The sequence below is a fragment of the Eupeodes corollae genome, chromosome 1, assembly GCF_945859685.1.
Source record: "Eupeodes corollae chromosome 1, idEupCoro1.1, whole genome shotgun sequence".
NCBI classification, from domain to species: domain Eukaryota; kingdom Metazoa; phylum Arthropoda; class Insecta; order Diptera; family Syrphidae; genus Eupeodes; species Eupeodes corollae.
This window is the reverse complement of record NC_079147.1, coordinates 21,972,088-21,987,514: the sequence shown is the minus strand read 5'-3', so window position 1 is coordinate 21,987,514 and position 15,427 is coordinate 21,972,088. Positions and strand designations below refer to the sequence as shown.

Here is a 15,427-nt window from a genome sequence, read left to right as displayed (position 1 = left end):
GGACGAAACTCGCTGAACTTAGACTTGGGACGGGAGAGATGAAAAAGGTACTACGGGATAGGCTTCATTTCGAGTTGCAAGACGATGATGGCGAGGACGCCAATGTTAGCTACCAAACAGCCTCTACTCCAGAAAATTTTAGTAGAGGGGGAATCTTTACATTACGTGACATTGAGGACTCTCTCTCATCGTTTGATGGTGTAGGTCCACCAGATATAAATTCTTGGATGCAGTTCATTGGACTGATTTGTAAAAATGTATTTACTCCAAGCAACAACTCAAACGTGCCGCTACGCTCTTTGTGCGTAGCCAAAAGTTATTGAGTAATTTTGTTTTTTTAAAGGAAGCATTGCTGGAGTGAGTGTCTCGTCGGCTGAAGTACACTTTCAGCTAAGGAATAGGGAAAAGAGGAGTAGCGAGTCGTTTAGAGAATATTTGTATTGTCAAATGGAAATAGGTAAGGTTATTGAGTTAGAGGAGGATAGTCTTATTGAATATTTCATAGAGGGTATTCCGGATACTCGTTAAAATAAACAAGTCCTTTACGAAGCAACAACAATAAATTCCCTAAAGACAAAGATTGCCATCTACGAGAAGGTGCGTGGATCGAGTCAGCAGGGATAAACTTCCAGGCGAAGTCCACCATCAACGGGACAGATGGTGGCATTTAAGCGCGAGAAGGAGGAAAGGAAGTGGTGACAGCACACATTTGGCAAGGGAGTGTAACACGAAGAGGGATAATGTAGGCAAATAGGACACAGATTAACGGAATGCCGAGTTAGGGGACAATCGGTGCAGAAGGGCAAAAAGGAGAATCCAATGTTCATACTGCAACAACATATGACACGGAGGAAATTTTCGAGTCCAAAGTAGCGTTGGCCGTAAACTGTAATAGGATATTTAAAGATATCCAAATCAACGATCATATCGTGTCGCCTTTATTTGACACGGGCAGTGACGTCAATTTAACCCTAGAAAGATAAACTGCGCCTCAGAGGCGCCCGTAAAATATATATATTGCTTTATTCTTTCAACGGACGTTTGAAAAAGCTTGTGCTTTTGAGCCAACTCATTCGTCGATCAACACTCGCGATAGACGGTTGTTCCGGTTCGGTAAGTACTTCAGATTTTTGGATATGGTAATGCGTTGCGCTCGAGAGGCGCATGTTTATCTCCTGTGTTACTTTCATGCAGTTTTTTGTGATATTGTTTTGTTGTTACTTTGAACTTATATTCTACATGTGTATGGGTTTTAGGAAAGTTTTATTATCATGGCGTCTAGAAGAGTGTTAGAAGATGAAGAAATTGTTTCTATTCTGAATCAAGAAGACGAATTTTCAAATGATGGCAGTGACAGCGAGATTGAGGATCATGTAATCGAGGATGATGTCCAAAGTGAAACTGACGACGAGTACGTAGATGAGGTTATAGAAGAAAACTTAGATGAAACCTCAACATCTGAACACCGCGGACATGACCACCGAATAATTATTCCGGCTCAAAGAGTAATCAGAGGTAAGAATAGACACGTTTGGGCTACTTGTAAAGGCCAAAATCACGGAAGAACATCTGCTATCAATATAGTTCGTTCTAATAGAGGTCCCACTCGAATGTATCGAAATATTTTGGACCCACTTTTATGTTTTCATTTATTTATCACGGATGATATTATTCAAGAGCTTGTTCGCTGGACAAATGTTGAAATATCCATTAAACGTAGTGATAGTATGACTTCTCCGACATTTAGAGATACAAATCCTACTGAACTCAAAGCCTTTATTGGTATACTTACTCTCAGTGCTGCAATGAAAGATAACCATTTATCTACAGTCGAATTATTTGATAGTTCATTTAGTGGCACAAGATATGTGACGGTTATGAGTAGAGACAGATTCGATTTTATTATCAGGTGTCTAAGAATGGATGACAAGACCCTGCGCCCTGCTCATCGTAAGCAAGATCCGTTTATTCCTGTTCGGAAGGTTTGGGATTTATTTATTGCTCAATGCAAAAGTAATTACTCTCCTGGAAGCAATGTCACTGTTGATGAGCAATTACTTGGATTCCGTGGTAGATGCCCATTCAGAATGTATATACCTAACAAACCAAGTAAATATGGAATAAAAATCCCAATGATGTGTGATAGTGGAACTTCTTACATGCTGAACGCTATGCCATACATCGGAAGAGCAACAAATACAAATGGTTTGCCGCAAGGAGAGTATTACTTGAAGGAGCTATCAAGACCAGTTCATGGCACAAACCGCAACATTACGTGTGACAATTGGTTCACGTCCATCCCTGCCACAAAATCAATGCTACTTGCACCATATAAATTGACAATAGTGGGCACGGTAAGGTCAAACAAACGGGAGATCCCCGAGCAGTTGAAAAACACCCGTTCTCGGCAAGTGGGAACGTCTATGTTTGCCTTTGATGGATATTTAACACTAGTTTCTTACAAGCCTAAGCCGTCGAAAATGGTGTACTTATTGTCTTCATGTGATGAAGGTCCCATTATAAATTCTTCAACTGGCAAACCTGAGATGATAATGTTCTACAATCAAACTAAAGGCGGCGTCGATACGTTTGATCAGATGTGCTCTTCTATGTCATGTTCTAGAAAGACAAACAGATGGCCAATGACAATGTTTTATGGCATTTTAAACATAGCCTTTGTCAATTCTTACATAATTTACACGCATAATGTTTTGCTAAACGGAGGAAGACGATTGAATCGTAGAGAGTATATGAAGAAGCTTAGCTCTGACCTGTCAGCACCGTGGATGAGATCCAGAATGGAAGTCCCTACTTTGACCAGACGTTTGAAGGAAAATATTCAAAAAATCTTACCACAAACCAGTCAAGAGGGTTCTGAAGAAGCTGACGATGAACCTCCAGCTAAAGTTCGGCGTTACTGTAGCCTATGTACTATGAAGAAAAAAAGAATGTCTAAGATGACATGTATCAAATGTAGGAAGACAGTGTGTGGTGAACATAAAAAAGATGTTTGCAACAACTGTCTTTAACTATTTATTAATTTTATTTTTGACTGTATTATAATCCTGAGACTGATAATAATTGTAATTCTTCAAAAAAAAAACCGAAGATCTTCAATTTTGTGTTCCTTTTTTGTGATGGATTTATGAAATCCTTCTTAGAATTAGAAGAATTAATAATATGCATACATTTATGTTTTACGTTTTTTTATGTTTTTAATAGTTTTGTTATATTCTAACAATGAAATAAAGGAATAAAAAAATATTTATTTAATTTAAAAAAAAAAACAGCTTTGTATTTTAATCGTGCGCCTCGCAGGCGCATGTTTATCTTTTCAGTACTAAAAAAAAAGATTATCTTTCTAGGGTTAATGAGGTATGACAACATGTTATTGTTAGGCGATGGTAAATTAGTTAAAGAGAAACGGATTCTCTCTGGTATAGGACAGAAAAAGGTTACCACGCTAGGATGTTTTGAAGCGAAGGTGGTAAAAAATGGGTTAGAATTGGTATTAATTGTCCATGTGATGAAGGCCGTGAATTCTTGGTCAGTGGGGGCGAGTTAAGCCAAGGACTGGAAGAGCCAAGACGGAAAATTTGTGAACGTGCTAAACCCACAGAGGTCCAAACGAAGGAACTTTGGGGGGAGTTTAGAGATATTTGCCTGTCAGCGCAAGATGTAAAATTTAGCCAAAGCGTCAAGATCGAAGTCAGTCACCTCACGCATGCGGAGAAGGAGAAATTGTAGTCGATGGTGGATGGCTACAACTCGAAGAGGAACAAGCCATCGCCCAAAAGGTCAAAAATAATACGAGTATCACGGAGAGAATGGTTAGTTTTGTTTCCCTGGCTAGAAATGAAAGAAAATAAACCATTTTGCAAATTCTGTAAAGAGTTTATAGCTAAAAAGAAATATAATTTAAAAAGGCACCAGGAAGGAAATCACCACAAAATTAAGTGTCACAAACTCGCAAATAACAAAAAAAAAACTCGAGGTTGTTTTTGAAAAGTCCACCACGGCACAAAAGTCAAATGATTCAATAGTTGCAATTCTGAAATGCTTGGCTTTTATTACTGAGCAAAATTTACCGATTTCACTCATGGATCATCTCCCCGATTTCCTTCGCAATATTTGTCATGATTCAAAAATTGCCCAACATTGGCAATGTGGCAGTACAAGGGCAAGCACTCTTTTGAAAGATATTGTTGAACAATTTTGTTGTGATGAAATCGCCCAGAAACTAAGCAAAACGAAATTTTCTCTTATAGTAGATGAATCTATAGACGTATCTTTGACAAATCGTTTAGCAATTGTCGTGAGATTTTATGAAAACTCGATACAAATACTCGGCCTTAGGATCCTGTGACTTAGGTCAGAAGGGCGAATAAATGCTATGAGAGGTTGACGAAACCGGCTTTCGGCAAAACGCATGAGTAAGGCTGGGAACGTTCATTAAAAACTCAGTGTCGTGAGATACTGTCAAAACAATAAAAAGCCAAATATCTTGCAAGACAAGAGAAAGTGTAAAATAAAAAGTATCCGGATCATTCGATCATAAAATCGAAAAAAATAAAGACTAATTCTTCAAGTATCCCGCACCAGGAGAACAACAGAAGTCTTCAAGTATTCCGCACCAGGAGAACAACAGAAGTCTTCAAGTATTCCGCACCAGGAGAACGAGATAATTATTACTAAGAATAAGTGTTCATTAAAGTAATTTATTATTATTATATTAAAGTAAAAATATATTTTTTTTATTAATTCACATGGTGGATAAAAAAGCAGTGTATGATCTTTTCTTCCAGGCAATCGCCCAAAATACTCACAATATTTCGCAATAAAATAATAGGATCAGCCAATGATGTCTTAACATATCACGGCAGTGTTCATTTCAATTTTTGCAACAACTTCTGTCAAATATTGTATTATTATTTGTAAAAATAAAATACATTCTGTAGTATAATAAATTGAAGGGACCAAGTGTAAGAAGACCATTATACTTGGTTTGCACTTCAACGATGGCAGCTACACCTTATTTTATAGAATTGTTGCCAACTTCATTGGAAATATAAAAATAACCGCAGCCAACTTCATGCAAAATAACGAATACGAAGGCATTCGAATTCGAGAAGCCAACAGCCATTGACGCCATTTTAAGATATTTCCTTGTAAGGAAAACTAAATTATAAATTAACACAGAAAATAAACTTGTGAACCAACTAAACTTATTTCTTATAATAAAATATATTTTTTGTTTTTTGAAGAGATTTCATAAGTCAATAAACATTTCTGGATATGGATTTTTACGAATTGGCACTGATACGTGCCTTTGAATTAAAAAGACGGAATAAACCTACAAATAAGCGAATATCGAAACAAAATGCCCCCAAACAAATTGTGGGTACTAGACGACTACGATTTTTCTTTTTTGGTTTCCTTTCTGGTCAAAAGATAGACTAAAATGTTGCGATAAAGTAAAGATACTGTGTTTGAAAAGTAATAATTGAAAGTGTTGAATAAATAAGTTTGTGAGTGATTTGAATAAAGTGAATTTGTGTTTTATTTACAAAGTGTGAATAAATTTTAATATTGTCAGACCAAGCCGAATATTACAGTATATATACAAATATTTTCAGAATTTTAAGTATCCAAAGTATAAAACCATTGGTTTTTCTTTCTTAAGCTGTAAAAACTTGAATTACAAGCACTAACAAATTAAAATCACCAATTACACTTACTTTCTGATGTTAGACATTAACATTAAGATTTGTATTGGATATGTGTATAGATTTAAGTCCATAGTGTGTAAGGATTCACGCGGCTCACCTAGCCAGTCTTCTAAATATATTTGGTCCACGTTAGATAAAAACAAGTGCGCTTTTGGCTTGTTAATCATGTCGTGCCGTTTCCGTGTGATTCTTTGGATTTATCTCTTTTCCATTGTCTTTCACAAAAACAGAAGACCGTTAGTTGTACAGACGCCGCGTTGAGCTAGAATGCACTTTTATGGAAAAAAATGGCATACCAAGTGTTATATGCTCTATTACGATAAATATCTAGATAGTGTCTCTAAAACAAAAACTTGAACATGAATTCAGAATTTTTTCAGCATAAATGCGTTGGTTGTAAGTTTCTTGGCCCCGATTTTTGTATTGTGTAAAACATTAACCAGACATACTTTTTTACATTTTGTTCTTATTACGGAACAACGCTTCATGCACGTCACTATCATTCAAGATATATGCGCGCCTCTATTGCAACGAAAACAGATTTTTTTCAAAACAAAAAAGAATTATACATCGAAATACATTTACAAGAAATTTGAATGGATCCATTCAGAAAATGAAGACGTATTGGAAGCCAGGCGAGTAAGATAGTTGTTAAGATATATAATTACAAACTGGAGAAGCAAAGAATTCGTTTCTTGAAAATCCTGTGAGTTACGCAACAGTGAAAACGAGTGGAATCTCTGAACGTTCAATCAGAAGGATTATTAAAGAATACAAAGAGACAGAAGTTGTGCAGTCACCAAATAAAAAAGTACAACCCAAAGCATACCATTGACGATATAATTCACGGCATGGAACATGAGTAGGCTGACCAGACATCGTCTTTAAAGAGGACATGTCGTCTTTTTGTGTAAAAAAAAATGTCCGGTATCTTTTTGAAAAAACATTCAATTTGTCCTCGTAAATACCAACCTCCCAACATATACATTTTCCCTAATGCCGCCCGTTTTTCCAAACACTTAAATCACTGATATATACACTATACATTGACTCACAAACAAATCATCATAATACTCACTCGTCATATCTACGTCAAAACCCATAAACTGCTATGAATAATGAATATCCAATGTCCAACGGATTGTAAACAAATTCAATGCACTAATTGCAGGCATTGAGGAATACCCATACTAAATAATGCTGAGAAGGCATCGTAGCAAGGGTCGACACTATGAGCACAGATAATTGGAAAAATGCATGTGTATTGAGGAAAATTGGTTAAAGAAAAAGTATAAAAAGACAGGAATAGTTTAAGAAAGTGACAGAAAGTGACAGAAAGATTCACCATAATATCCAACAAGGTCGCAGTCTAGCTAAAGACAGTGGGGCAGAATAAATCACTGTAGACAACACCACTTACCAAAACCCAACATACATGTGGGATTGGCCAAACCTCGACACATCACCCTACTCCAACAGACGAACGAGACAGAACCGACCACTTAATAAACGGACAGACATAACAAAAGAGAACTAGCGTCCCTTCTATTTCTATCCTTTCGTATTCTGTATATAGTGTCAGCAGGAGATAACACAAAGAGTCGTCACGCATTCGCAATCCATTCGTCAAGAGGATAAGACGCTTCGAAGTTTTTGCTCTGTTTAAAGTTATTAATTAAAGTACAATCTATTTCATTAAATATAAATTAGTGCTTTATTTAAGTAAAATAAAGAACCTCTAGACAGAAGGAGCTTGAACCCCACATACATAATCAAACAGTATCTTAAAGGCTATTCGTCTACGAACTTTGAAGTTGAGGAATATTTGGATGCCATAAATAAAGAACTTGAAATTGAGAACATAAGCATCTTGATATCAATTAAAACTGAAATCTTAAAAAGACCGATAACCAGCACCACTTCATTAATATTAATAATAATTGCCGCCACGGTTATTGCAGCCTCATATTACAAAAAAAGGAAAACAAAGCTATGCATGGAATTTCTTTTTCAATACCAAATAAATAGTTTTTTTTCTCAATTATGCATACAAAAAATGCTGGAGAAGAAACAAAGTCTGGGGCATTGCCTCCACGCTTTCGTTAAAGAGCTGGTAAAAGAATTGAGGAGAATATCAACCATAATTCCAGTTAAAGTGTTTCGAGGGGTGGCAACAACTACCATTGCGAATTATCCGGATGTATTCATCCAAAAGGATAAGGAGAACAGAGTTGTTTCGGATTCCTTGGAACTTCTGGTCACTATGATGAGGAACCGCAACAACTACCTCAATTCTGGATGCAGCAGAACTAATGAGTTGAGAGTTCCCATAAGGAAGAGAAAGGCAGTCAACCCGTTAAGAAACTCTGTAAAAAATTGGAGCCCAGCGATACGACTCTGGAGGCGAAGCAATCTTTCCGAGGTTCGTGGGAAAATCATTCTCTACATGGAAGATTGCTTTCCAGTGCAAAGGTCATATTTCAACAACCAGGAGTCGTATCCTTCGATTGAAATGATCAAGGCTAACTGGCCCTATATTTTTACGAGAGAATGCATTTACAAGCATTTTTCTCAGTTGACTGAGACAAATTTTCAAAAACTCCTACGAGCTGACTTCACCACTGAAAAATCATCTCTGGCCAAATTTTTTTCGAAGAAAAATGAAGCAGCTTTAGAAGACCATCAAGAAATGGAGATTCTAAACTGTATTAGCCATCATTTTCAAGAAAATCTAGATTTTCTCATACAATCGTTTTTAAAAATTATATTACCAACGCTCTTGCCCGTTATTACCCATATTTTTAATTCTATCTTGGCACAAAATGAATTCCCAACACAATGGAAAAGGGCAAAAGTATTACCCATTCCAAAAACTTCAAAAGGAGACGAATTTAGGCCAATCTCAATATTGCCATTTTTATCAAAAGTTTTTGAGAAAATTATACAAAAACAAATGAATGAGTTTCTTAATCTGTTCAGTCTATTAACCCCCAAGCAATCAGGCTTTCGAAAGAAAAACAGCTGCATTACAGCTGTGTTAAGTGTCTCGGAAGATATAAGGAAAGCTATGGACGAGGATAATGTCACATTTTTAATACTCCTCGATTTCTCAAAAGCGTTTGACATGGTAAATCACATGGTACTTTGCGAAAAACTCTTACGTCATTTTAACTTTTCTTCCTCCGCAGTCAGGCTCTTATTTTCATACCTTACTGATCGAGTGCAAGCAGTAGAGGTTAACAGAACTCTTTCCAACTTCTTACCTGTCGTTAGGGGTGTTCCACAAGGTTCGATTCTTGGCCCGTTGTTGTTTTCAATCTATGTTAACGAACTTCCTTCAATTGTAAGATAATGTTCAATACGCCTGTATGCTGATGACACCCAACTCTATTTGAGCTGCCCATTGGGACGTATTGAACACTCTGCAGCTTGTATAAATGAGGACTTAAGCTTGATTGAGCGTTGGTCGGTTGAAAACTGCTTACTTCTTAACCCAAAGAAATCAAAGTGTCTCGTGGTTTCAAAAAACAAAATTGATGTGTCTTACTTTCCAGCAATCCTTTTGAATAACTGTCCTATTGCTTATGTCGACTCAGCTAAAAATTTGGGTGTAGTTTTTAACCGCAGCCTTACCTGGACACATCACATAAACAACACAATTGGGAAATCGTATGGTGTCCTACGCATGCTATGGTCAACACAGCACTTTATTCCTTTAACAATTAGAATTCTGCTAGTGAAAACGCTGATTTTACCCCTGCTTACTTACGGCTGTGAAATATTTTGTAAGTTAGACTTCGAGAGTAAAAGGAAATTAACGGTTGCATTTAATAGCGCAATAAGATATATTCACGGGCTGCGACGTTACGATAGAGTTTCGCAGTATACATCCCAACTTCTTGGGATGTCGTTTGAGAATTTTATAAAATTCCGCACAATAACCTTGTTCTCTGACATACTTCTAACCCGCCAACCTGAGGATCTTTACAATGAATTAAAATTTTTCAACTCAAACAGATGTCGTGATCTAGTAATTCCGCGTTTTCATTGTCTAACATCTGAACGTCAGTTCTTTGTCAACTCAGTAAGAATTTGGAATTCATTGCCGCGAGAATCAAAAGTATTAATAACACGAAACAAATGGGAAAGGAACTTAAACTTTACTTTAATAATGCATAGATTAAGTTAAATTCGCAAATTTGTAAAAATATGTAAAACTTGAATTTAAATCAATTATGTACGTAGCTACTATACATTTTACAAGCTACACTATAAATAAGATATTGTATCTGAAAGTGTAAGCTAATCAAGAAAATAAATAAATACTAAAATACTAAAAATACTAAATCGTTTCCGGTAGGCAACCAGTATACAAAACCCTATTTTTTTTACTAATTCTCAAATTTTCTTTTACAGATTGGAACAGTGTTAGACGATTTAAAATCTCCAGTATCTGCGCCATGGGTTGCTGTAGTTGGTATGCATATTTAAGTTAATTCTTATTTGAAATATATCCTACTGAGTATGTGGTGGATATAGTATAAAATAAACATTATATAAAATAAAATAAACATTTTATAAAATAAAATAAAACATTTTATAATACTCCAAAATAAAATCGCATCGCGATTTTAAATCGTTTACGCGAACGCAACCGCATACTTCTGTTTCAAACCTAAAGTTTCATTTTCTGAACGCTCACCAAAACAACTTAACGAAAACAAAAAAACAACTGTCAATCTTGTTTTCTTGATAATTAACTTTTGTCTGTCATTCATTCATTCGCTTTCCATTTCATCACTCATGCAGTTCATACTTCAATTTTCAATTAAATTATAAAAACTATTAAATTGTGTGCTGGTGCAATATTGCTCCCAACCTAACTTAAATTATATTGTTACAGTATTATTATTATAAGTAAAAATTAAAAGGATCTTGTCTTCTTTGTGGGGAGACGTTTCAATCTCAAACAGATCAAAAGTCGCATTTAATTCAATGCGCAAAGAACCAAAATGGACAAGGACATCCATTGAACCAACTACAACAACCACAACAACATCTACCAGAACAACATCAGAAATTAATTGAAAAGCTTCAATTACAAATACGCGAACTTCAACAACAACATAAGGAACAGCAACAAGAACGACCATCAATCTGATCAGCAGCTTCGAAAATAATTGACGACCAACTATCAACTTCTGCAGCGGGAATTGCAACAAAGATAAAGAATACAAGCACGGTTACTTGTGTATTTTGCGAAGAACAAATACCCAAAAGCAAATGGGTACAACATATACGCAAAAATGTTCACAAAACCAAAGTGCAAATACTTTATAAGGGAAACGTGAATGAAATAAGGAATTCATTTAAGAATCGAGTAATATCCCTTTCTGATCAAAATAAAACTGAACATGAACTGGATGCGATGGTTTTCCTTAATAAGAATAAAGCAATGATGCATGAAATCCTACAACAAAAAATTAGTGAACACCAGTCTATAAAATTCAATTTGGAACTATTTGCGGAGTACGCAAAAATAAGTGGTGAGGAAATGGTAATAGAACCGAAATCAATGGCTGCGGAAATGAAAGCAGTTTTCCTGGAAATAGAAATAAATCCCATTCTTGAGGAAATGTTCAAGACTATCCTAACCAAAATGGATGAATTCCAAGAAAGGGACAGTGGATGGGCACTGATAAGAATAAAATCAGTTGACTGAGACAAATTTTCAAAAACTCCTACGAGCTGACTTCACCACTGAAAAATCATCTCTGGCCAAATTTTTTTCGAAGAAAAATGAAGCAGCTTTAGAAGGCCATCAAGAAATAGAGATTCTAAATTGCATTAGCCACCATTGTATCGAACTGCATGAGATTTACAACCTCAGCAGTCGATGGTTCCAGAAATAAATAGAAGGTAAATGAAACTTATGTAAATATTATAAATAACTTAACGAAAGAGAAGTGTTCGTTATGTGAACGAAAGCTCTTAAAAACGTTTCTATAAGTTTTTGATGTAGTCTTAATAAGTTGCAAGAAGGACTCTAAAAATCATTGTGTTTTTACTTTTAATTTCGAAGGTTTCTGTTTATAAAAGGTAAGCTGGGCTACGATACATTTGGTCCATGTAGAGCCGGATAAGTACCAGTGCGGGAAGGTATAAAGTTAAACAAAAAAAAATCAAAAAAGGGAAAAAAGCAGCGTGTTGTGACAATTTACTAAGGAAGGTGCTGGAAGGAAGTTTTGTACAAAGCTACAAAACGTAGTAAGGAATTTTATTGGTCACTGAATTAATTTAAATTTATTTGCACACCAAAATTTACATATATTTCTATACCAAAATTGAAGGCAATTTGGTTTTATACAAAAAGTACAGTCCACTAGCATTGAGCGTTATATACATTCACAAAATATATTAGAATGATGGAAACGCTATTTTTTCTCCTTCCTTCAGTTTATTCTTAATTGAGCAGCATTGCAAAAACAATGTACGCCTGGAAAGTTTTCAGTTTGTTGAAACAACAAACACAAGCTCGAAGGAACCGCTGGCCTATGTGCCGTGGCTAAGGAGGAAGGAAGATGGCAATAGTCAGAGTGACTACCATCATAAATACATAAGGGATTATGTGCAAGCAGGTATATAAATTCTGAACTGGAATTTTATTCAGTCTTCTGTTCAGTTGGTGTTTATTAATCAGTGCGCGCAGTCGTGTTATTGTTTTAAATTATATCGCAACTATTTTCAACAAAAATAAAAATTATCAAACATACGTTAAATAGCAAGAGAAGGTATTTATGGTTATAAACATTTTTCTTTTGTGCCGTGCTGTGCTGTGTGGTTATTTCCTGTTTTTTTCTTTTGCATCAAATTTGTAATGTGCTATTCCGATAACATTTCAGTCATTCATTTTTGTTGTTAACCACCACTAACTTCCAAGCACATCACTAGTATTATATTTTTGCTTCTCAAACCCATTTCTTTTTTTGAGCTCTTGAAAAAAAATACCGCAAGCTAACATTTCCCCTAACCCAATGCATTCTTTTCTAATGTACATACTAGTACATAAGAATTAAGAAACAGATGCACAAAGCAAAATAAGAGCAACGGTTAAATCGCGCGATTCTTATTAGTTAAGAGGGAGATGCGATCATTTTTGGAAAAATTGAATATAGTTCAATGTCATGCACTGGACAGTTGGTGAAGAACGTTAAAAAGGGAAACATCGTCATGAGCATTCTCTGAGTATTTCTTTTAAGTGAATCGTTTTGATTAGTTTTAAATTTGAAAAAAAAGAAACATTCTGTGTTGATAATAAAAAAAAAAGAAAAGAAAGGGGGGAAACAAAAACAAAAACAAAACCATCAACCAACTACCAATTTTTCCTCTGTGACACAAAAAAAAACTAAAACACGAATTAAAAAGAATTTAAAAAAAAAAGCGGTATGTAAATATAATTTGTGCATCTCAAGTTTTGTTTTCCAAGTGCCTTATATATTTTAAATAGGAGACACCATAGCTCCGCTTCTAGGGACGGGACACAGATTCATCCCACTTCACCACCACCGTCAGAACCATTCCATCTTTACTGGATTTACCCAAGATAAATGCAGAAGAGGATAACAGGCAACTTTAAGATAATTTTTCTTCAAATTCTCAAAGTTCAAACTTATTTAAACCTATACCTATATTTTCAAAATTTAAATTTAAACCTTTTTTTTTTTTGTATTCTCAATTAATTACCTTCAGATTTCCAATTTGTTTAAAATTCAGATTCAATTTTATTATCATTTCAATTTCAATTCATTCTTCTTATAGTAGTGTACAACGGAAAGAAAGAATTTTTTTTTGCCATCGTAAATAAAATAACAAAAAAAACATTGTTACGGAACAGGTATACATAGGTAGACATACGTACATAGGTATATTCCTCCAGGCATTTTTTTTCTTCGTTATTTTTTTGAATATTGTAGGCAGACGATTTTCTTGGGTAATAGGCCTATTAGCTAAAGGGAATTTGTAGTTTTTTTTTTTGCTCATATACAATTTTATTTCGCTTTGTGAGTTTTTTTTTTTTAAATTAATGCTTGTGAGGGCATATAGCTGTTGCATTACCGTATACTCAGTTTTCCTAATTAAAGCATTCTTATGCATTGTACTACTTTTCGGTCTTTCTTCTCGTTTCTTTTTTTTGTAGAAATAAAATATCTACATATGAATCAATTTGTTTAAATATTTTAAATATAAATTTAAAATCAAATTAATTTAACATAAACCTCAAATAGAAAAAAAATGGATTTCGAATAAAATTTTGAATGTAGGGTATACACTTTAAAAGTTTTGAGATTATTTATTTGGGCCATTCAATAATTTTTTTTTTTGATGTGCATGGTTGGGAGGGGAATGTGAGGCCTTCACAACACCTTGGTCTCAGACTCATTCAAATGAATTCATTAAATTTTGTTGGTATATTTCTTTCCTTTTTTTAGCGAGCACATATTTTTTTGTATAGTTTGGTGAGACAGAGTCAAAACCCACCCCGGACTGAACCGGCCGTAGATTTAGAGTGCTCGTGAGACTCTGATACAGGGAAATTTAAATCTCATCCCAAACCAAACATAACAAATTGTGTATCTGCTTGCGCGGCGGGTTGTATTTATTTTTTCTTAGTTTCTTCTCTTCTCCTTCGCCAGACGCCAAGTAGATTGTGTAGAGTGTGTATATGGTTAGGTAGGCTAGCGCTGTGTATGCGCTTGTGCGAGGGGATGAAAAACACGTGTGCATAACACAGTGATGAGCGTAGTATATACCTAGTGTATATTTTGGAGGGAAAAGCAGGCACTCAGCTGCAGACGTGTGGCTGAGTGGAAATGAGTAGAAATAGTATATAAAGCCGGTGGAACTCAAAGTACAGTGGTACGAGTTGCCATAATAAAGAGCAGGAGATAAAACGAGAGAAGGGGTTGAATAAATTAAAATTTTATTTTGAACCAATTATAGCCGGTGAGATTTGTGGTGGATATAAAATAAAACATATTGTAATCGCGACATTAAATCGTTTGCGCGAACCACATACTTGCGTTTTAAACTTTAAGTTTTTAGTTTCCAAACGCTCACCAAAGCAACCCAACGAAAATGAAAATCAACAGTCCATCGTGTCTCCTTAATCATGATTCTTTCTGTCGTTCTCATTCTCTATCTACTTCTCGAGTTGTTCGGTTCATTTTCTAAAATATAAATCTAATTCGTGTGCTGGTGCAATATTTGCTCCCAACCTAAAAAAAACTATTTATCATTATATATTATAAGAAGTAATTAAATAAAATAAAATAAAAATAAAAGCATTTCGTTCTCGACAAGGAAGATAAAAAAAATAGCCACACAATAGTGTGCTATAGATTGGAGGTTAATAAAAAAGATAAAATAAAAGTTAGGGCTTCTAATAGAAACACACAACTTTCAAAACAAGAAAACACAAAATAAATACAGACGAATCTGTATGAACAATTTTTTGGTTTATTTAGGTAGGGGTAATCTTCAATACAGTTGACATTTAATTGTAGGGTAATCACGGGAATTCGCATACTGGGAAGCACACTCTTTTTCTTCAGTACCTACTGCGGAGTACTTTCGTGATTGCCAAATTTTTTTTTATTAGGGGTAACAAAATGAGGGAAATAAGCAACAGCACGAACAGT

At 35.1% G+C, this 15,427-nt stretch overlaps 1 protein-coding gene across 1 annotated transcript; it reads left to right on the top strand.

Annotated features, from left to right (window-relative positions):
• The first annotated feature begins 1,271 nt into the window (after positions 1-1,271).
• Positions 1,272-10,890, top strand: LOC129952064 (piggyBac transposable element-derived protein 4-like). Its single transcript, XM_056064524.1, has 3 exons — positions 1,272-2,906; positions 10,146-10,206; positions 10,703-10,890. The coding sequence occupies exons 1-3, from the start codon at positions 1,272-1,274 to the stop codon at positions 10,888-10,890; spliced, it is 1,884 nt and encodes a 627-aa protein (XP_055920499.1).
• Positions 10,891-15,427: the final 4,537 nt, after the last annotated feature.